A 22,822-nucleotide genomic window follows, 5' to 3' on the forward strand; every position below is an offset into this window, starting at 1 on the left:
TGAGTACACCAAACTGTGCTTTATGAAGCAAGTTAAAAAGCTGTTTCTGCATCCCCCCTCCCCGAATGAGACAACAAAGGGGAAACGCTGTCTCCAGGGAATATAATCCTTTCAGTTGCAGTTGCATAAGCCTATTTAAAGAATAGTAATCACAGCTGTTGAGAGAGAGTGACAGGTTAATGAAAGCCTTTGATTTCTGGGGCTGGGTTACATGTGTATAAGAGGTATTTCTTTCTGTTATACTGGTACATTGAGCTCCCCTGATAGCTCAGCAAGTTTATCCAGTGTGTAGCTGCGAGCCTTGTTGGCCAGAAAGCTGGCTCAGTAGATCTCTGCCCTATGAGTGGCAAAATGGAACCGAGAAAGAAGGAATAGAATCAGGGCTATGGGGATATATCTTCTCAGTACCGCCACAGTAAGGTGACAGTTCTATAGGCCATGAAAACCTGAAAATTATTAAAGGGGTTCAAGACAGAAGATGAACCAAAAATAAAAAATATAGTGAATGATTACTTCCTCCAAGTATTCCCATGAGAAGTCATCAACAATATTCTACTCCCTAAAGGGCTGACCTGAGCAAATTCACTGACTTTGATATGAATGTGATGGAAGTAGTAGACAGATTAAAAAGGCTAATACCCAGCATGTAGTATGAATCTTAGAGTGTCGTGAGACACAAGGAGGGAACTTTGTGAGATATTGATGATCATTATGAGAGAGCAACTGGACATTGGTGGGGTACCAACATATTGAAAACAAGCTAATATGTTACCCATATTCAGAGAGAAAGTCAAAATTGACACAAACAACTACAGACCCATTCATCTCAATTTCATTCCATGAAAATAGTGAATTGTTAGACAAGAGTAACCTTCAGCATTACCTGTTAGATCATAAATACAACATGGATCCATAAGAGGGAGATCCTTCTAATCAACTTACTGCACTTCATGGCAGAAGTGACAGCCCAGGACGATCGTGGGAAGGTCCACAATGTGGCTGGCCAAACTAAATAACTAAGGATTTGGTTGAAAATGTTAGGATTCTTTTAAGCTGAAAGCTCAATATTTCCAGCAATACAATGCAGCAACATCAGTAAAACATTGAACTACTGAGCTAGAGCAGTGTTGTACATGTCAGAAGACATCATGATGAAACTGCAGAATGCTTTATCTGATAATGTAGCAGCTTAAATGTTGCATTTAGCTCTCACTGCCTAGACGTGAGAAAGCATGTCATCGTTGGAGGTAGTGCAGAGAAAGTCACACAGTTGAACCCTATTGTCAGAAGCCTTAGTTAGGAGAATCCTGAGCTTTTTGTCCTGAGGGAAGCACCTGAACAGTGATGTCCAAGTAGATTAAGGCTAGTTGAGGCAATGATTAGGTAAAAGTGGAAAGTTAGTTAAGTTAAATAATGAGAATACGACAAGCGAACATTGGCCAGTATTTTTTTGTTACTTCAGCTCCCTCCGGGTTGTAACATCGTGCTTATCACCTATCCATCTCAGCTGGGATTTTACCTGTATTGGGTAGCCCATTTGTTGTGGGCTTATGAAAACACTTATGTTGCCAATTAATGGCCGTAAGGGCTTCCTTTCTCCATCACTGGGTGAAATCTGATGGCATTTCTAAAGCCTACATGTGGAAAAGGTGGCCTGCCTTCTTTTTGAGTGCCCTGTGTCCAATTGAGGGCCTTCCCCAAGCTAGTTTTCCTGCTACGTCCCTCCCAGCGTTTCTTCCCTAGCCTGATGAATCCAGTTCCCCAGTCTTCTTACCGGGACCTGCCAGCCTGCTTCCAACAAAACCCAAGACACACCTTTACCTGGTCCATGGCTTCTCTTCCCTGAGGACTGCCTGCAGCAATGTCCATTGCCCCCTGTGATAATATTAGGATTAGAAAATTGCCAGCCATTTGATTAGCCAATAGCTAGCAGAAGGGGCACATCCTCCCAGGTGGGGCCGATGTCCTGCCTAAAGCTAATTAACAGCCTGATGCCCATAAAATGGCAGCAAGCCAACTTGACCTACCAGAGGTGAGGGTTTAGCTGTGATTTGCCAGTTCTGGCCACTGATTCAAATTAATAAAAGGTAAATTTAGGACTTTTTTCTTTTTGTAAAGAATGGTCTGTGTATGAAATAGACTTCCAGGAACCCTGGGAACCACTAAAGAAATGATGGGGCTTTGGGACCTTTCTGGGTAGCTGAATAAAGATGGACTAAGTGGTCCTTTACATCAATGTTTATATTGCGAGCTTGTGATGGGGATCCGCTATAATGCCCTTCCAGATAAATAGCCTGTCAATGTTCACAGATAAATAATGGATCCACTGTCAAGGTGCTGGAGGGTGTCCACTGATTGTGGAATTTTACTCTGGTAAGCATTTAATGCTTTTTGGAGTGAAGCATATTGGCAAGAAAAGAGATTTGGTGCAAAGTTATGAGTTGGAAACAAGTACATTTTTCTGAGTGTTAACCACTTTTAGTGTCTTAGACATTGTGCAGCATTCCTACAAGCAGACTGACAACATGTTCTATGATACTGCCATTGCTGCGGCAGCCTGATTGAAGACAGTTGAGGGAATCCTTTTGAGACACTAACAGGTGGCACTGTGTCAACCAATCTCATGTTCAGTGTGCCATCTGTAATATATCCCTGTTGCCAACTAAGTCCAAGCAGCAGCTTTAACATCTGGAGAGGCACAGGAGAAAAGAAATGATTAAAACAAAATTAACAGGAATTAAACAAATTTCAGTTTTGATGCCCACCTTAGTTTTTATCCTCTAGACAATTCAAACCAACAGGCAAATTAACAGAGCGGAATGGTTGTCTCCTCCTTCCAGTCAGCCTGCTTGAAGTTTCCAGTGATGGCTTTACATTCTTGACCCATTTGAGGTAGTTACTGATTCCAAGTGTCAGTATCCCCACTACAGTAAAAGAATAAATGTCATATCATAGTATCCCAGCAGTACAGGAGGAAGCCATTCAGCCCATTAAATCTGCACCAACTCCCTGACAGAGCATCTTACCCAGGCCCACATCTCCCCTATCTCTGTAAACCCTCACATATTTACCCCATAAATCCCCCAAACCTACACATTTTGAGACACTAAGGGCAATTTAGCAAGGCCAACCCACCTAACCCCAACATCTTTAGAGTGGAAGGAAACCGGACACCCAGGGGAAACCCACACGGACATGGGGAGAATGTGCAAGCTTCACACAGGCAGGCACCCAAGGCCTTAGCTCTGTGAGGCAGCAGTGCTAACTGCTGTGCCACCAGGCAATAGTTGTTGCTTACATCCTCTTTTAGAGCTAAATACCAGCAGATTGAAGAATTTTAATGAGGACTTTGCTTGTGGCCATTTACACTTTTGTGTACACTCTTCCAATTTGGATGGGAAGAGTGCCCACCCATTTATATTGGATCATACCCTCTTAAAGGAGTCTTTCAATGCAGGGTTTTGTGGTGAATTTAAAACCATTCATATTTATATCCAATGTTAAAATTGTATTGACCTCTTTAATGTTTGAAGAGTTCATCTTTGATCACTAGCATATCACAGAGGCTACATAACAGCATTAAAACAGGGCAGAGTTTCATAGCTTTACTACAACTGAAGTCATTTATTTTCATTTTTTAAAAATTCTTTAATGATCATGAATTGGAAATCAACTTTGAGAATTTATTTTACCAATAATATTTCATGTTGGCGTAGTTGGAAGTATTTTCAATCATGAAAGATATTTGATCTTGAAAAGATTTTTTTCAAAAACCGCAAGTTTTTGGAGCGTCAATATACAATGACTTTGCTTGACCTTACTGGATTGTTTTGCTCAGCTAGGTCACTGTGTGTGATGCAAAATACATGGAGCCATAGTGAGTATGAGGAAGTAAAAAGGCCTGAGATTTGTTCACTAACCTCAGACATCTCCCAGAGGTCTGGAAACTGACTGCAATTGGGTGTAACTGGCATATGCAGGCAGTAAACTAGGATGTTTACCCACCAGTGTTAAAATTGGTAGATTTATATTTATCAGAACTGATTGTAAGTGGCTTAATCTCCATTCATCAGCTATCATATCCTGAATTATTTTATTATTAGTCACTTAGCAGCAATCATTTACAAGTAGAAGCCATGGCTGAATGATTGTGCTTTCTTTGTTTGTATTAAACAGAACAAGGGTTGCCTTTGAAGTCAAGTTACAAAAACTGAGCAAGTCAACAGATTTGCGAGTTCCTTCTTCTGTCTGTACAATGATCAATGTGCTGGTGGACGCCAAGAAACAGTCTACAAAACTGTGCGTTTTAGAAGGTGCACAAGAGGTAGTCATTAATTTTCATAGATTACTGTATTTTGCACTGTCTTTGCATTGATTATGTTACAGTCTTTTACAAATGGTCGTTTTCACTTGGATTCAACAAATATTTCAAACACTGGATTACTTCAGTGCATTACCTCATGGGTTATCTTATAGTGAAAAGCCCTTCTTGTACCCAACTCTCAATTGATAAAGGCCCCAACCACCTGCCTCTTGGGAACGAGTAACAGCTTGTCTTTTGGGGTTGTTTCCTGGTGGTACAATTTCCAATAGCAATACCTGTCTGGATTCTTTGTTTGAAATGAACCCAGGGACTGTATGCTTTTATCTGCTTTATGGGGAAACAGAATGTAGGAAATTGGCCTCAGTATTGTCCCAGAGTAGAAAACATTCTGCATGCAACAATGGAAAAATCATGGATGATTTTAAGTTGTATAGTCAAGAAAAAAATAACTTTTATAATTATTATGATCTCAGCCAAGACCAGTAACTTTTTTAATATAGATGTCGAAATCCAGTTGCTTACTGAACGGTAAGATTCCATGATTTAAAACAAAGGGATTTTTACCAGCTGCTTGGAGGTTCAGTGCTCAGCAGGAGTTGCTCGGTGGTGACCCCAGAGCTGTTGTTCCCCTCCCCAAATTATCCTTAAAATCGGTCATTATTGGCTACCAGTCGCTGACAAATGGGAAACTGCTTCCATTGCTCACCAGAGACAGAATTGCACCGGTCTGTCAAGTCAATGTCAACTTTTCCTTATTTGCCTCTATCCTGCCTCCAAAACCCACCTGTAAGGATCTCATCGGACATTGCCCATTATAGAATATAGAGCAGTATAGCACAAGAACAGGCACTTTGGCCCACAATGTTATGCTGAACATTATGCCAAATTAAACTGATCCGTTCTGCCTGCCCTTTGTCCATATCCCTCTATTCCTTGCATATTCATGTGCTTATCTAAAAATCCCATAAACATTCTTATCGTATCTGCCTTTTGTCTTTTGTGTTCTTGAGATGTAAAATATAGAGAAACAATTGTTTGCCTCCATAGCACTTGGGTTCAAATACACTTTTTTCTTTGGCTTATACTCCTGTTAGGTCAGATTGTATGTATGTCATCCATTTTTCTCATTGAGTTGTTTTTAATGTCATTGTTTAAAATTGATTTATTTTCAGTTTAAAGACATAGCCACATGATTTTCAGATTCACTTGGCTTAATGTTCATCATAGTCCTTTTTGCTTCTTCATGTATTCTGCCTTATTTTCTCCATTTATGTTTCCCATCTCCGGTTCCAGTTTAGTAAACAATGGGTAAGTCTTGGCTTTGATTATTTTATATCTGATTTTCTACTAAAACTGTATCTTTTAATAAAGAAGAGATGTTCAGCATGACCTTGAAATCTGAATGGGAACTTCAGCTCTGAAGCCCAAAGAACATTTTGAGAGTTTCTGATGGGCTGATTCAGGAAATGCTACAACCAAAAAACCTCAGACTTTCACTAAAACCAGACATGACTAAAATCTGAGACCATGCCACTTCTTTGTACTTTTCAGCTTGATTTATTTATTTTTAAGGGAGTATGTTGGTCCTCAAAGGTGCAAAATGATAATAATAAAAATAAACCAATATACAACATTGTTTTTTTCGGATTTCATAACATGAGTGAAAGGAATAATTTCCTTTATCCAGTTCCTATCAAAAGTTATACTGAAAATAATTGGTGACATTATGGAGGGATTTCCTCTGGGGTTTCAGGTCCCACTGGCAGTGTAACCTGGCCCAAAGATTTTATAGTGTTGTGGGAAATCCCATTGATAGCCTCGGGACCAGAGAACTCTGCCATTAGTGAATGGTGTGCTACCTTCTGCTGCTGAGAATCATGTGTTAAGACCCAGGCCTGAAAGTCCAAGATGTTTTGTGAAGTTAGTGTAGACTCTAAAGTTTATATTTGGTTTTGGCTTGGGTGAGCATAAGGTGTTTCATTCCAGGTATGATTCGAGTGACCCACTAGGAAGCTTTTATCGAAGTTTACTTAAGAACACAATTAAACTATAACAAAAAAAAGTAGCATAACTTCATCAATTACCAAATTTAACCATGACACTGCATAACTCCTAATGCTAGTATCTCTGCTGTTCCAAGTTATTCACTGTCCCACTGACACACACTCTTCAGGCATAACACAAAAAGTAACTATGCTCACGTGATGCTCGATCTTCAGCTTTTTAACACCTGCTGTGAATTGGTTCTTTGAATGTTGGATCAAATCTCCAAGGCTCCCCAGTCTTGGAACTTTCAGAAAGCCTCTGGGGGGAGGGTGAGGGGGGAGAGAGAGAGAGAGAGAGAGAGAGAGAGAGAGAGATTGCTGTCTTCCACAGCTTCTGGCAGCAACTGATAAGTGAAACTTGAATGCTCTGTGGGGAAAAAACTGTCCTCTGTAACATGACATAACCTATCATTCAACCTCAATCAAGCTCCACTCTGCAATCCTAAGGGACCATTAAAACCACAGAACACTGCAGTATCCAGATTAAAATCAAAATGATATCGATTATATTGCCTCAGTAGCAATAAAGGACACTGGCTACAGACAACATGGTGCCGACAAATTGCCAAGGACTGCAAAAACGTCCTACAAAGAAAGATGATTAAAATACATTTCTTAAAGGCATAGTTCTGTCAGGAAGGTCAGAGAATTCCCCCACTACACCACATACATGATAATCCTTTGTGTCTGTGTTGTACGGATATTTTATTTATTGCAGTCCTACTTTCTGTCCTGGCCAGTAACCATGTAGGATCATGTGATTGTGGACTTTGCATTTCTGTTTCTTGGAGCTGCTTTGTTCAGCTTTTTATAGAACAAATTAAGATAATTACGCAGATTTTAATTTTTTTTAATAAATGTGTAACTAAAACTGTTAGATTTCTTTTGGTCTAATCCCTTTATTTTTCACTTGGTTTTGCTGTCAATCATTCCAAGGTCATATCCATCATAAAGGAGATAGAAATTGAAGCTTCCGGTACCCAATTTAACATTTCTTAATTTCAAACTCAGTACTATCCATACATGATTATTCCCATTTGTGCATTATTCCTATGGCTTCTCTGTGTAATGTGGATAATATTCTGTAAAATTCCACCTACTTGATGCTGGCCAGAATTTTCTGACCTCACTCATATTGAGATTCTCCTGTCCTGCTTCAATGAATGGAGATGTGGCTGACTACCAAATTCTCTGTTCTCCCTGGCAGCAGAAATGGGGCATGGATGGCTCGAGAATTCCAGCCACTGCTTTGAGACTTTCACAGCTCACTTAAGAGTCCAACTAAAACAAGAGTTGATATTCCATCGGTTTGGGCTTGCTTTAAATCTTAGACATAGTGAGGAAGGAAAAACTAAGTGGTTTCCCTAATTTCTCCCTCCGCTAATCTGAAGGTGCTAATTCATGCCTGGTTTCGGCTAAGCTAACAGCTGTTGATTGTGACTAAAGTAATGCTCAACAACTGGCCTTGGATCCTGAGAGTTGTGGAATGGGGAAATCAGATATAATGCTTCCTTCTACTGATACATTGACTCCAACTGGAAAATGTGTGCGTGTATATTTGTCAGAATGGATTATAGCACCTACTCAATTTATATTCAGGGGATATGGGCATCACTGGCAAGTCCAGCATTTTTTACCTATTTCGAATTGCCCACATTGCTGCCTTCTTGATCCACTGTAGCCCACACGGTGAATTTATTCCTGCAGTACCATTACGGAGGAAGTTCCAAAATTCTGACCCAGAAACAAACCAGGAACAACAATCTTTTTCCATGTCAGGATGATGCGTGGCTTGAAGGGGAACTTGGAGGTGATGAGCTTCACAAGTAGAATCATAGAATCATAGAATCCTACAGTGCAGAAGAAGGCCATTTGGACCATCGAGTCTGAATCCACCACAATCCCACCCAGGCCTTATCCCCATAATCCAGTACATTTATCTTAGCTAATCCCCCTGACACTAAGGGGCAATTGGACTATCAATCTTTGGACTAATGAGTTCATTAGGGCTCTCGGGAGTGGAATTAAAGAGTAGAACCGACAAGGTGGTTATCTCTGGGCTACTGCCTGAACCGAGTGCAGACGGGCGTAGGGTTGATAGGATTAAGGAAGTGAATGGGTGGCTCTGGGATTGGTGTGGGAGGAATGGGTTTGAATTTATGGGGCATTGGCATCAGTATTGGGGTAGGTGGGACCTGTTCGGGCGGGATGGGGTGGGTCTGAACCGTGCTGGGACCAGAGTGCTGGCGAATAGAGTAAAGAGGACTGTAGACAGGGCTTTAAACTAATTGGGGGGGGTGGGGAGGTGCGAGGGTAGGTGACATTACGGGGTCTAGAGTTGAGGAGAGGGTACAGGTAAGGGAAGAGGCCGAGGATGTCCCAATAATAGAGGGAGTAGGGGGCGTGAGTATGGTTGGTGGCGTTCTGGCAGATAGGGTCCAGGTGAAGGCTGGGATGAAGGCACTTTATCTGAATGCACGAAGCGTTCGGAATAAAGTGGATGAGCTGGTGGCCCAGATCAGCACAAATGGATATGATCTGGTGGCCATTACAGAGACGTGGCTGTAAGGTGACAGGGACTGGAAGCTGAATGTCCAGGGGTATCAAGTGTTTAGGAAGGATAGGCGGGAGGGAAAAGGGGGGGGCGTAGCTCTGCTGATTAAGGATAGCATCAGGGTGGTAGCAAGGGATGATATTGGAGCCAAGGAGCAGAAAGCGGAATCGTTGTGGGTAGAGATTAGGAACAGCAAAGGGAGGAAGACGCTGGTGGGTGTCGTCTATAGGCCCCCAAATAATGATCTGGAGGTGGGGCGGGCTGTTAACGCGCAAATAAGTGCGGCGTGCAGGAATGGGACGGCCGTAGTTATGGGGGATTTCAATCTACATATAGATTGGTCGACCCATGTTGGACACGGTGGGCTCGAGGAGGAGTTCTTGGAATGCTGCCGGGATAGTTTCCTGGAACAGTGTGTGTTGGAGCCAACGAGGGAGCGAGCTATCTTGGATCTGGTGTTATGTAATGAGGCGGGTAGAATTAGGGACCTTGCGGTGAAGGATCCTCTTGGGGAGAGTGATCATTGTATGGTGGAGTTTCTGGTGCAGATGGAGGAGGACAAAGTGGGTTCCCAGACGCGCGTCCTTTGTTTGAACAGAGGGGAGTACGGTAGGATGAGAGAAGAATTGGCGAATGTGGACTGGGGGAGCGCGTTGGAAGGTAGGTCTGCTGAGAAGCAGTGGAGAATCTTTAAGGGAGATCTTTCTTGGTGCTCAGCGGAAATTTATTCCGATAGTCAAAAAGGACAGCAGGAGGAGAGGTAATAAGCCGTGGATAACGAAGGAGGTGAAGGAAAGTGTTAAATTAAAAGCGGAGGCGTTTAGAGTAGCTAAGAGTAGTGGGCGAGAAGAGGATTGGGAGAGGTTTAAATGTCAACAAAGATTGACAAAGAAGTTGATAAAGAAGGGTAGGAGAAACTATGAAGCTGGGCTAGCGCTTAATATAAAAAAGGATAGCAAGAATTTTTATAAATATATAAAAAGGAAGAAGCAGGCTAGGGTGAACGTTGGTCCCTTAGAGGATGAGAAGGGGGACTTAGTGGTAGGGGATGGGGATATGGCTGAGGTCCTGAATAACTTTTTTGTTTCTGTCTTCACGGAGGAGGACGTGAATAATTTGCCGGGTGTTAGAGATGGAAAGGTGGTAGGACTGGAGGGTCTTAATGACATTACTGTTATGAGAGAGGCGGTGCTCGACAGACTGGAGGGGCTGATTGTGAACAAGTCCCCAGGACCGGATGGAATGCATCCGAGGGTTCTGAAAGAAATGGCGGAGGTGATGGTGGATGCCTTGGTGGTTATTTTCCAGATGTCGCTGGATTCCGGGCAAGTGCCGGAAGATTGAAAAGCGGCTAATGTTACGCCGTTGTTTAAGAAGGGTGCCAGGCAAAAGGCAGGGAATTATAGGCCGGTTAGTTTAACGTCTGTTGTAGGTAAAATGTTAGAATCCGTCATCAAGGAGGAAATAGCGAGGCATCTTGAGGGGAATTGCTTGATAGAGCAGACGCAGCACGGTTTCATTAAAAGGAAGTCGTGTCTGACAAATTTACTGGAGTTCTATGAGGATGTGTCTAGGACGGTGGATAGAGGAGAGCCGGTGGATGTGGTCTTTCTTGATTTTCAGAAGGCGTTTGACAAGGTACCTCACAAGAGGTTATTGCAGAAGGTCAGGGGACATGGAGTTGGGGGTAGGGTGTTAGCGTGGATAGAGGATTGGTTGTCAAATAGGAGGGAGAGAGTGGGGGTCAATGGGTGCTATTCGGATTGGCGGTTGGTGACTAGTGGGGTGCCCCAGGGGTCGGTGCTGGGGCCTCAGCTATTTACCATTTATATAGATGATCTGGAGGAGGGAACCGAGTGTAGGGTGTCGAAATTTGCTGATGACACCAAGATTGGTGGAACGGCAAATTGTGCGGAGGGTGTGGAGAGTCTACAGAAGGATCTAGATAGGCTGGGCGAATGGGCCAGGAAATGGCAAATGGAATTTAATGTTGGCAAGTGCGAGGTGGTCCACTTTGGTAGGAATAATGGTAGGAAGGATTATTACTTACGTGGCGAAAAACTGCAGCAGGCAACGGTGCAGAGGGACCTTGGGGTCCTTGTGCATGAGTCGCAAAAACCCAGCTTGCAGGTGCAGCAGGTGGTCAGGAAGGCGAATGGGATGCTGGCCTTCATAGCGAGGGGGATTGAATATAAAAGTAGGGAGGTCTTGCTGCGGCTGTATAGGGCATTGGTGAGGCCGCAGCTGGAGTACTGTCTGCAGTTTTGGGCGCCGTACTTACGCAAGGATATTTTGGCCTTGGAGGGAGTGCAGAGGAGGTTTACTAGGCTGATGCCAGAGTTGAGGGGGTTGAGCTATGAGGAGAGGCTGAATAAACTAAGCTTGTACTCGTTAGAGTTTAGAAGAATGAGGGGAGATCTCATTGAGACGTATAAGATGATGAATGGGATGGATAGGATAGAGGTGGAGAGACTCTTCCCGCTCAGAAAGGATAGTAGGACTAGGGGGCACAGCCTCAAGATAAAGTGGGGGCGGTTTAGAACGGAGTTGAGGAGGAACTTCTTCACTCAAAGGGTGGTGAATCTCTGGAATTCTCTGCCCGTTGAAGTGGTGGAGGCTGCCTCGCTAAATATTTTTAAGACGCGGGTTGATGGGTTTTTGATAAGCGAGGGGATTAAGGGTTATGGGGAGAGGACGGGAATGTGGAACTGAGCCACGACAGATCAGCCATGATCTTATTGAATGGCGGGGCAGGCTCGAAGGGCTAGATGGCCTACTCCTGCTCCTATTTCTTATGTTCTTATGTTCTCACAGCCAACTCCCATTCTGCCATAATCTGATGTCTACATCTGCATGCATCCCAGCAGGGTTAGTGTATAACAATTGCAACCAGGGGCCTTATTCAAAGATGTTTGCTATTAATCATAGTGCCCTACTTCTGCACTTACATCAGCACAGACTAGAACTCAAGCTCAGGACCTTCTGTGATGTATATTTTTGAGTTCCACATTAGATGCTACATACATCCAGCAATGAACATAGGAACATTGGAATTTGAAGTAGAAGTAGGCAATTCAGCCCTTTAAGCCTGCCCCACCATTCAGTCAGATCATGGTTGATCTTTCCTTGGTCTCAAATCCATCTACCTACTTGTTCCCCATAAAAAACATTATTATTTCTTATCAAAGATATATCTTTCTATCTCCTTCTTGAAATCATTTAATTATTTAGACTCCACCACGCCATGGAGCAGTAAATTCCACAAATTTACCGGCCTCTGCGAGTAGCCCCTCCTCGTCCTCAGTTTTAAATCTACCATCTCTCAACCTATACCTGTGACCTCTTGTTCTAGATTAGTCCATCAGAAGAAACATTTGTCTATATTTACCTTATCAATTCAGTTTAGCATTTTCTATACCTTGATCAGATCCCCATATCAGAAAGAGATGGCATGAAAGGATAAAATGAAATCCCATTTTATTCTTCCATGCCATCTCTTTCTGATATTATAGAAAGAGCTCATTGTGCCAATAGATGTAGAATATAAACTTAATGTATTGATCAATAAAAAATTACTTTTTGGGGAAGAATGTGCAAGATAAAATTTTGCAAAGTGGGTTTAATTTTTGCCCTGTTTAAATTCAATACCAACATTCAATTTGTTATGATATTTCACTTTGTTTGAAGCCTAACCATAAATATTGGCTTCATTTGTGAGCTCTAATTCTGTGGCAAGTTGTGTAATTAAACTGAAATTAAGTAATCCATTCCTGTTATCATAATTTGAATGCATTGTAGGAAATGGAAGCGACAAGCTGCTCCTTTCATAGCACTGAAAACTGGCATTGTTTCAATGTGGATTTGTCCATAAGGCAAGAGCAGGTTCTTGAAAACACTGGGCGTAGATCTGTGCAGTTGGAGTGTAATACACAACAAAGGACAACAACATGCATCTGTATTATGCTCCTCATGTAAAAGAGGCATCTTTGAACACTCAACAAGGCAGAAAGGTGGACACGAGACATGAAAAGAAGGAATTAGCGAAGGAGAAATCAAAGGCACAAATGGAGATTTTTAGGAGGCTTTTGGGAGCAGGCGGAGGATGTGGGTATAGCAAAGCAAAATCGATTTGGGACTGAATTCTTAAGGGCAGACCTGCAATGTGTAAATGATCGGGCTTCTATTGTACAACACAGAGCATGGGAACAATTAGTTATTTAGGGGCAACTATTGGCTAGGTTACCAGTTTGTATGAAGGGTAATGCTTTTGCCCTTAAATGTTTCGGACTGCTGTAATTAAGGAATTAAGGCAAAGTTAACTGACAACTGAGGAGTTTTGGTATTTTTAATGTACATGCCTGACAATCATGTTTAAGGCCTCATGTCCTTGAATTTTGACAGGTTAGTCCTTCTAAGTAAAACTCCTTACAAAAGACATGTGAGAGACTACAGGGACAATAGTGGTACTGCTAGTAGTGAAAGATTGGGTCTTTCAGCTTACTTATTAATCATAATTTAAAGCTTGGCAGTTTACAAAAAGAGGGAAGAATACAGTTCTTGGAGAATGTTTTGTACGACTGTGTGTGACCTGTTAATTTGCTACTAACCTTTCTGCTTTGTTGTCAGCAAAAAATTTAATTTCATCTTAAGTTAAATTTATTTTCAGCAAGGATTCTGTGAACCCAAGTGAACTGCTGCTTGCTGTGTGAATGCGTAGTCCCTTGTGCAGCTAACAATCAGGGTCTCTCTTTTTTCACAGAACAGCTTAAATGACTTAAGAAAGAGAGTTGTCAGACATAAAATGTTGCATTAATTGAATCTTCTCCTAGCCTTTCATTTGCCCAACTGGATGGGTCTTTAGAAAAAGCACATGGCTGTCCTAATTGCAATGAAGCCGACAAAAAAGTATCCTTCACATTCCTGTGCCTGAATGAGGTCTACAACTCAATTCACTCAGATAATAGACCTATTAGCTGCTTAACGCGACAGTGTACATGGGAAGCTTTCTAGCACTGAATGTAAAACAGCATTGGGTGGGGAGCTTGTACTCAAGGTTTTCTATTTGAAATCCCCCAATTATAGTTTTTAATTGTCTTTGAGGTGGAAAAAGACATTGTTTTCACAATCATTTCTTCTTTCCTCTCTGAAGTTGCAATTTTATTCTCTTCTTTTCAAATTGCAGCAGCAGTATCACTCAAAAATTGATGACTTGATTGAAGAAACCTTCAAAGAAATGATTTCCCTCCTGGTTTCAAAGGTAAGAAATGGTCTGAAGAACTTGCCATTGCGGGTGACTGTTTTTACTGCACTACCTGCAGGATGTGATGGTGCCGCGATTTGCTATTTGTCCCCGATCACTGCTTCAAGGCAAGGTGATGCCAACCAGGTCACTTCATGGATTGAAACCTGGATGTACTGAGGTTCAATGTGGACCTTTTGCATTCTTCAAAACAGCCTGGTAATCTCTGTGCAAAAAAGCTGAGAGAATTTCTCTTCTCTCATTTCTACAGACATACCAGATGCCACCGATTACACAAATCCCAGGGTCATTTCTTGATTTGCTCTATAAACTAAAAATAATATTGGGTTTATTGTTCATTTTTCAAAGTTCATGGCAATGACACATTCATGATGGCTCCTTCTGATCAGATATGTCAATGTATATGTCACTTACCCTTTCTTTGTGGGTACCAGACAGTCAATAATAATAGCTAAAACTATGTGCCCAGCATTAAATATAGCCTACTGTGATTTCTGCTGTCACTGCCCACTCCAGGTTGATGATGATTCATACTCAGTGCTCTCTTTCAATTCATAAGCAGCAACAGGTTTATTAGCCAATAAACCTTATATCACCATTACAGCAAGCAGTATCTTTGTTTCAGAATGCTGGCATTGAACCCTGCAGCAATTAACATCCCTGCATGGTTTATATACCAACTTTTCTTCATCATTAAAGCGTTTAAGTGGGACACTGGTGCCACCCTTGGTTCATGGAACTGGAATCAGCTTGGCCAATTTACTAACTTGGCCAAGAGATAACAAGTACCTCCATTCTGTCTCATACTGCTAACATTTCCCGTTAGTTGCCCTGTAGCCTGCTGTAAAATAGCTTTTTAAATTTAATTTTGATATTTAGAATGTTAGAGGGATGAAACTCTCAGCAACTCTCTGCTAACTTTGCAAATGTAACTCAGTGTTTGGGCTGACAGATGAAGATTAATATCATAGAATTCTACAGTGCAGGAGGCCATTCGGCCCATTGAGTCTGTACCAACCACAATCCCACCCAGACCCTATCCCCAACACCCCATGCATTTACCCTAGCTAGTGCCCCTGACACTAAGAGGCAGTTTAGCACGGCCAATCCGCCTAACCCACACATCTTAGGTCTGTGGGAGGAAACTGGAGCACCCAGAGGAAACGCACAGAGATATGAGGAGAATGTGCAAACTGCACACAGACTACGACCCAAGCCAGGAATCTAACCTGAGTCCCTGGCATTGTGAGATAGCAGTGCTAACCTAGGCCATTTCCTCCATTACTGAAGTGGTGAAATTTTCTCCTCCCCTACACCAAACAAAAATCAGTGTACAACTTGTATTTACACAGTGAGCATGATCTTAGCAGTCGTTCAGGTCCTACTGCCGCTGCAAGTGAGGATGGAAAATTTGGCACTTAGCCGAATCTCCATTCGCTGCCGTGGGGCTAGAAAATCCTGCCAGCCTGAATGGACAGAAGATTCTGCACAATGTATTTCTCATGGGAAAATGTCCCAAAAGTGTTTTGCAGAAACTTGCGATTGCCAGGCCAGAAGAGGGGATATATACTGGGGTTGAAAAAGGTGATTGGAAGAGAAATGGAAAAGGAAAATACAGCCAGGCAGTGGGATCTAGATGCCATTAGTGATCAGGCCAAGGAAAGGCAGCGAGGTACTAAAACAGGAGTTCCCAAACTGGGGTCCGCGGAACCAAGGGGTCCATAGGATTCTCCCAGGGATCTGTGACAGGATAGTACATTTTGAAAAATTCCACAGAGCTGCTTGGCCAGTCAGAGACTGGCTTTTGGAGAAGCGGGCCTTGGAGTGTGAGAATGTGAGAGAGGGGAATGAGCGTGTGCAAGAGGGCGCTAGAGAGAACATAAGAACATAAGAAATAGGAGCAGGAGTAGGCCAACCAGCCCTTCGAGCCTGCCCCGCCATTCAATAAGATCATGGCTGATCTGTCGTGGCTCAGTTCCACATTCCCGCCCTCTCTCCGCAACCCTTAATTGCCCTTAATAACCCTTAATAACCCCTCTCTTTTCAAAAACCCATCAACCCGCGTCTTAAAAATATTTAGCGAGGTAGCCTCCACCACTTCAACGGGCAGAGAATTCCAGAGATTCACCACCCTTTGAGTGAAGAAGTTCCTCCTCAACTCCGTTCTAAACTGCCCCCCACTTTATCTTGAGGCTGTGCCCCCTAGTCCTACTATCCTTTCTGAGCGGGAAGAGTCTCTCCACCTCTATCCTATCCATCCCATTCATCATCTTATACGTCTCAATGAGATCTCCCCTCATTCTTCTAAACTCTAACGAGTACAAGCCCAGTTTATTCAGCCTCTCCTCATAGCTCAACCCCCTCAACTCCGGCATCATCCTAGTAAACCTCCTCTGCACTCCCTCCAAGGCCAAAATATCCTTGCGTAAGTACGGCACCCAAAACTGCAGACAGTACTCCAGCTGCGGCCTCACCAATGCCCTATACAGCCGCAGCAAGACCTCCCTACTTTTATATTCAATCCCCCTCACGTGTGTGTGTGGAAGGTGTGTATGTGTCTGTGTGTGAGGGAGGTGTGTATGTGAGGGAGGTGTGTGTATGTGAGTGAGGGAGGGAGGCGTGTGTGTGTCTGAGGGAGGTGTGTGTCTGAGGGAGGTGTGTGTCTGTGGGAGGTGTGTGTGTGTGTGAGGGAGGGAGGCATGTGTGTATCTGAGGGAGGTGTGTGTGTATGTCTGAGGGAGGTGTGTGTGTGCGTGTGGTGTGTGAGGGATGTATTTGTGTTATGTAAAGGATGCCCCAAGTTAAAAAAATAAAACCCCGCCACAGTGGGAAGGGGGAATTCCTAATGTGGAGGGATGATACAGCAGGGGGGCCTGCTAATAATATGTTCATGTGTGGTAAAGGAGCTGCTAACTGTTCGTGACTGAAACCTGATTACATCATTGGTGAGTGGTGGGGCTAATCGAAAGGGAAAATTCCACCTGCTATTTGGGGACTCTTATTGCCAAGCAAGGTGGTTGAGGCGGACACGCTGGGATCGTTTGAGTTATCTAGATAGCCACATGAACAGACTGGGAATAGAGGGATACAAATGAATGGTCTAATTGGGCTCATGAGCGGCTCAGGCTTGGAGGGCCGAAGGGCCTGTTCCTGTGCTGCATTGTCCTTTGTTCTTTGATTCCCCCCACCTACTTTCATAACCACCAAAAATCCCAGTCAGTACCTGCAGTCTTGACAACATTTAGGTAAAATAAATTATGTCCTGCCCAAGACAGGATCTCAGCCTGAGCATTATTCTTCCTGAATGTCTGCAACATCAGTTATTATCCATCTTCCTTATGTCTGGCACCATTGCTAGCCCAAAAAGCAAGAATTTATGGACAATGGGGAACAAAACAGGTGGTGAGCACACCAAACTGATACAGACAGAAAAAGGGTTCATTAGATATGAGGCTGAATGGACAGTGGTAGCATACAGAACTTCCCTTGTTCTATAACTACAGACCCAAAATATTCCAGCATGTTATATATAGATGTACACAGTGAGGAAAGTTGGGACGTAGGATTTTTCTCTCTTGAATGAGTAATGTAACTCTATGCTAAATTTGGATGAGTGCCTAATTATTTTCCACAGCTTATCCTTATTTATCTTACTGATGCCATTTGGTAACAAATTAAAATGATAAAGGTTTAATATACCATTCATTCATGCCCCATGCTATGGGATACATATGGTGCACTTACTTCCTGCATTTGAAGACTCTGTTTACCATTATGCTACATCATTTACAGTTTCTTATATGATGATATCATTTTCTTCCCCCCACCCAAAATAAAACACTAGTTTGGGTTCGTGCTGGAAGGTGTACTATCGAAGTTGTCAAGATATGATGAAGGAACCTTCTTCTCCTCAATCTTATCATTCACTGTAAGTAATCTGAGGAATTTGCGCATTAGGATTATTCAGTGAATAAAGTACTGCAACAGCACTAATTGAATGGAAAAGCTCTCGAATGGTGTTGAAATTAAACATTTGCTTGGTTCCCATTTATGGATAATGTCCTCAGAGATGAGAGTCTTCCAATTAGGTGTGTGTGGGGTTGGGTGCCATTTTGAGGCTTCATGTGGGCCTCCTAACCTAGATCATTGGACTCAGGCCAGCCCAGTGCTGGGTGGCCCTGAAGCTGCCTAATTGATAGCAAGGTAGGAAAGAGGAGCCTGGGTCTAGAAGGAGTTTCCTCGGGCCCACAGAGATAATTTGGAGGTTACCTTTTCACAGCCTCTTTGGCTCAATCACTGGTGAAATTAGTCAGAAAATGCACAACACGTGCTCCCAGCCAGTCCTATCCAAAAACAATAGTCACAATCTAATTTGCATATCAACAGCCTGAAACAGGACATCAATTCATCTGCCCAGCTCACATAAGATTTGCAGCTGGCCAAATATCTGTTAATTGAAGGTTAGGTTGAAGCCATTACCCCATTTCAACAAGCTGAAACTAGGTGTGTACCCACACGCAGTGAGCGATCTTGCTGCTATCTGTGCATCATCAGGAAATCACCCTGACCGCAGTCTTCATCCTGGGATAAGTGAGGTTCTTCCACTTCCAGCCACACGAGAAAAATCCATCAGGCTAATACTTTTCTAATCCCAAAAAATATGTCAATTTTTTTAAAAATTCTTTTATATTTGCATGGATACACTGAGACCATCCGACTAATTTTATTTAGTTCTAACCAGCAATGAATTCCTTTAACCTCTGGAGTTCTAAAATTGATATCCAGTGACGCAGTTCCACTCTTTTTTGTAATGAGAGTTATTTAGTATCATGAACAAATTCTTGCATCTCTAATGCTTTGGGCACTCTACCAATTCTTCCATTATTACAGTGTACATAAGATTCTTTCCCCTTCCCTCCAGAGTGGCACCATGACTTTGGCCTTTCTTGGCTCCCTTAGGGTTGGGCAGGCCTGATCATTATAGTTGCACTTGGCTTCTTCTGACTAAAACATTACAGGAGGAAAGTACAATTTGTGTCCTTCAAACAGCATCTGAGTTCACATTTCTGCCGGGGGAGGGAGGATTCAATTGTAAATTTGCAATAAATGTAATCTGGTAGCTCGTGAGCAAAGTGCTTGAGGGCGGCAACAAAAGCAGTTTGGTGGGAAGGAGTTCAAAGAGTTGCTGATTTTCACAAGGTTACTGTATTCTTCTTTTCACACTTTTATATGTCAAAAAATGCCTTGTGCCCCATCTCTGTTCTCTTTCTCCCCTTCAGGTGAAAGCTGCCGCAAAGTACGTCGATGTTCCCGTGAGTATTGTTGCCTTGCACTTTCATTTTAGAGTAATGATTCAGAAAATGAGTGACTGATTAATGTTAAGTCTATATCCTTGAAATAGCACCATGTTACATATACCCATGAAAACATAAATCACCTAGATGTGCACAAAAATAATCACAAGAGGACGAAATACCTTTTTTCATGCTGCTGTTTATTGCTTAACTTAAGATCACAGCCTTTTTGTTAGCCATTCTTTACAACTATACTAAGAGCAAAGTTGATAATTATTAGGATCTCATATGATCTGATTTTTTTATTGTCACATGTATTAGGGTACAGTGAAAAGTATTGTTTCTTTCACGCTATAAGAACATAAGAACTAGGAGCAGGAGTAGGCCATCTGGCCCCTCGAATCTGCTTCGCCATTCAGTAAGATCATGGCTGATCTTTTCGTGGACTCAGATCCACTTACATGCCCACTCACCATAACCCTTAATTCCTTTATTATTCAAAAATTTATCTATCCTTGCCTTAAAAACATTCAATGAGGTAGCCTCAACTGCTTCACTGGGCAGGGAATGCCACAGATTCACAATCCTTTGTGTGAAGAAGTTCCTCCTCAACTCAGTCCTAAATCTGCTTCCCCTTATTTTGAGGCTATGCCCCTAGTTCTAGTTTCACCCACTAATACAAACAACTTCTCTGCTTCTATCTTAACTATTCCCTCCATAATTTTATATGTTTCTATATGATCTCTCCTCATTCTTCTGAATTCCAATGAGTATAGCCCCAGTCTACTCACTATCTCCTCATAAGCCAACCCCCTCAACTCCAGAATCAACTTAGTGAATCTCCTCTGCACTCCCTCCAGTGCCAGTATATCATTTCCCAAGTAAGGAGACCAAAACTGTACACCGTTCTCCAGGTATGGCCTCATAAGCATCTTACACAGTTGCAACATAACTCCATCCCTCTAGCAAGAAAAGAAGAAATTCCATTTGCCTTCTTAATTACCTGCTGCACCTGCAAACCAACTCCTTGAAATTCCTGCACGAGGATACTCAGGTCCCTCTGCACAGCAGCATGCTGCAATTTTTTACCATTTAAATAATAGTCCATTTTGCTGTTATTCCTACCAAAATGGATAACCTCATATTTACCAACATTATATTCCATCTGCCAGATCCTCACCCACTCACTTAGGCTGTCTATATCCCTTTGCAGACTTTCAGCGTCCTCTGCACACTTTGCTCTGCCACTCATCTTAGTGTCATCTGCAAATTTTGACACACTACACTTGGTTCCCAACTCCAAATCACCAATGTAAATCGTAAACAATTGCAGGTCCCAACACTGATCCCTGAGGCACACCATTACTCACTGATCGCCAACCAGAAAAACACCCATTTACCCCCACTCTTTGCTTTCTATTAGTTAATCAAGCCTCAATCCATGCTAATACATTACCCGTAACACTGGGCACCTTTATCTTACGTAGCAGTTTTTGGTGCAGCATCTTGTCAAATGCTTTCTGGAAATCCAGATAGACCACATCGACAGGTTCCCATTGTCCACTGCACATGTAATGTTCTCAAAGAATTCCACCAAATTACTCAAACATGACCCCTTCATGAACCCATGCAGCATCTTACCAATGGGACAAATTATATCCGGATGTTTCGCTATTTCTTCCTTGATGATAGATTCAAGCATTTTCCCTACTACAGAAGATAAGCTAACCAGCCTGTAGTTACTGCCTTTTGTCTATCTCCTTTTTTAAACAGCAGTGTCACATTTGCTGTTTTCCAATCTATGGAAACTACCCCAGGGTCGAGTGAAATTTGGTAAATTACCACTACTGCATTTGCTATTTCTCCTGCCATCCCTTTTCGTACCCTGGAATGCATTCCATCAGGACATTCACAGACACAGTATACTGTACATAGAAAAGGAAAGGAGAGGATGCAGAATGTTATAGTCATAGCTAGGGTGCAGAGAAAGCTCAACTTAATATGAGATGGGTCCATTCAAAAGTCTGTTCCTGAGTTGATTGAAACGTGACTTCAGACTTTTGTATCTTTTTCCCGATGGAAAAAGGTGGAAGAGAGAACGTCCAGGGTGCGTGAGGTCCTTGATTACGCTAGCTGCTTTTCCAAGGCAGCGGGAAGTGTAGACAGAATCAATAGCTGGGAGGCTGTTTTGCATGATGAGCTGGGCTTTGCTCATGACCCTTTGTAATTTCTGGTGGTCTTGGGCAGAACAGGAGCCATGCCAAGCTATGATACAACTAGAAAGGATGCTTTCTATTGTGTATCTGTAGAAGTTGTAGCCAAATTTCCTTCGCCTTCTGAGAAAATAGAGGCATTGATGAGCTTTCTTAACTATAGCTTTCTCAACTGTAACTAGTTAAGAAACATGGAGGGACCAGGACAGGTTATTTGTGACCTGGACAACTAGAAACCTGAAGGTCTCAATCATTTCCACATCATCCCCTTTGATGTAGACAGGAATGTGTCCTCCACAATGGTTCCTGACTATCTCCTTTGTTTTGCAGACGTTGGGAGAGATATAATTATTATCACACCAATTCACCAGATTCTCATACTCCGTCCCATCATTGTTTGAGATCTGACCCACTACGGTGGTGTCATCAAACTTGAATAAACAGACTCCGGAGTGTGGTGACTAGGGGATTTTCACAATAACATAAGAATATAAGAACATAAGAAATAGGAGCAGGAGTAGGCCATCCAGCCCTTCGAGCCTGCCCCGCCATTCAATAAGATCATGGCTGATCTGTCGTGGCTCAGTTCCACATTCCCGCCCTCTCCCCATAACCCTTAATCCCCTCTCTTATCAAAAACCCATCAACCCGCGTCTTAAAAATATTTAGCGAGGTAGCCTCCACCACTTCAACGGGCAGAGAATTCCAGAGATTCACCACCCTTTGAGTGAACTGTAACTTCACTGTAGTGTTAATGTAAGCCTATTTGTGATGCTAATAAATAAGCTTTAAACTTTAAATTGAGTTGGAGGGGAACTTGGACACAGGAAGTGTGGAACATTTCCTATTGGAAATGACTTGGATCAACGGCAGTCAGTCATCACTATTGATTTATGAATTATGCATTATGTATGGTGGGTGAGGTAATTGAAGAGGTGGGGTGAGGCAGGAGGACAAGGCTAGACTTTTTTGAACAGTCTCTATTGTATTAATTGTTAGATGAATTCACTATCTTACTACCTATCCAATAATTTGTAAGAGATGTCTGCAGTTTGGTAAGTGACGGCAGGGAAATTTAATTCTAATTAACTTGGATAGAAACCCACAACAAACTAGTTTTAACAATGGTAGC

The 22,822-nt window shown here is 42.5% G+C and overlaps 1 protein-coding gene across 3 annotated transcripts in view; it reads left to right on the top strand.

Annotated features, from left to right (window-relative positions):
- cadps2 (Ca++-dependent secretion activator 2) overlaps positions 1 to 22,822 on the top strand; it is a 660,232-nt gene that overhangs the window by 568,136 nt on the left and 69,274 nt on the right. For all 3 annotated transcript variants that reach the window (XM_080190802.1, XM_080190798.1, XM_080190799.1), the window contains 5 exons: positions 4,177 to 4,324; positions 5,618 to 5,632; positions 14,106 to 14,180; positions 18,028 to 18,111; positions 19,463 to 19,495. In XM_080190802.1, coding sequence (XP_080046928.1) covers positions 4,177 to 4,324; positions 5,618 to 5,632; positions 14,106 to 14,180; positions 18,028 to 18,111; positions 19,463 to 19,495 — 355 coding nt within the window. The remainder of the gene's footprint in view (positions 1 to 4,176; positions 4,325 to 5,617; positions 5,633 to 14,105; positions 14,181 to 18,027; positions 18,112 to 19,462; positions 19,496 to 22,822) is intronic.

This window comes from Carcharhinus amblyrhynchos, chromosome 6 (genome assembly GCF_965287045.1).
Source record: "Carcharhinus amblyrhynchos chromosome 6, sCarAmb.v2.hapA, whole genome shotgun sequence".
NCBI classification, from domain to species: Eukaryota; Metazoa; Chordata; class Chondrichthyes; order Carcharhiniformes; family Carcharhinidae; genus Carcharhinus; species Carcharhinus amblyrhynchos.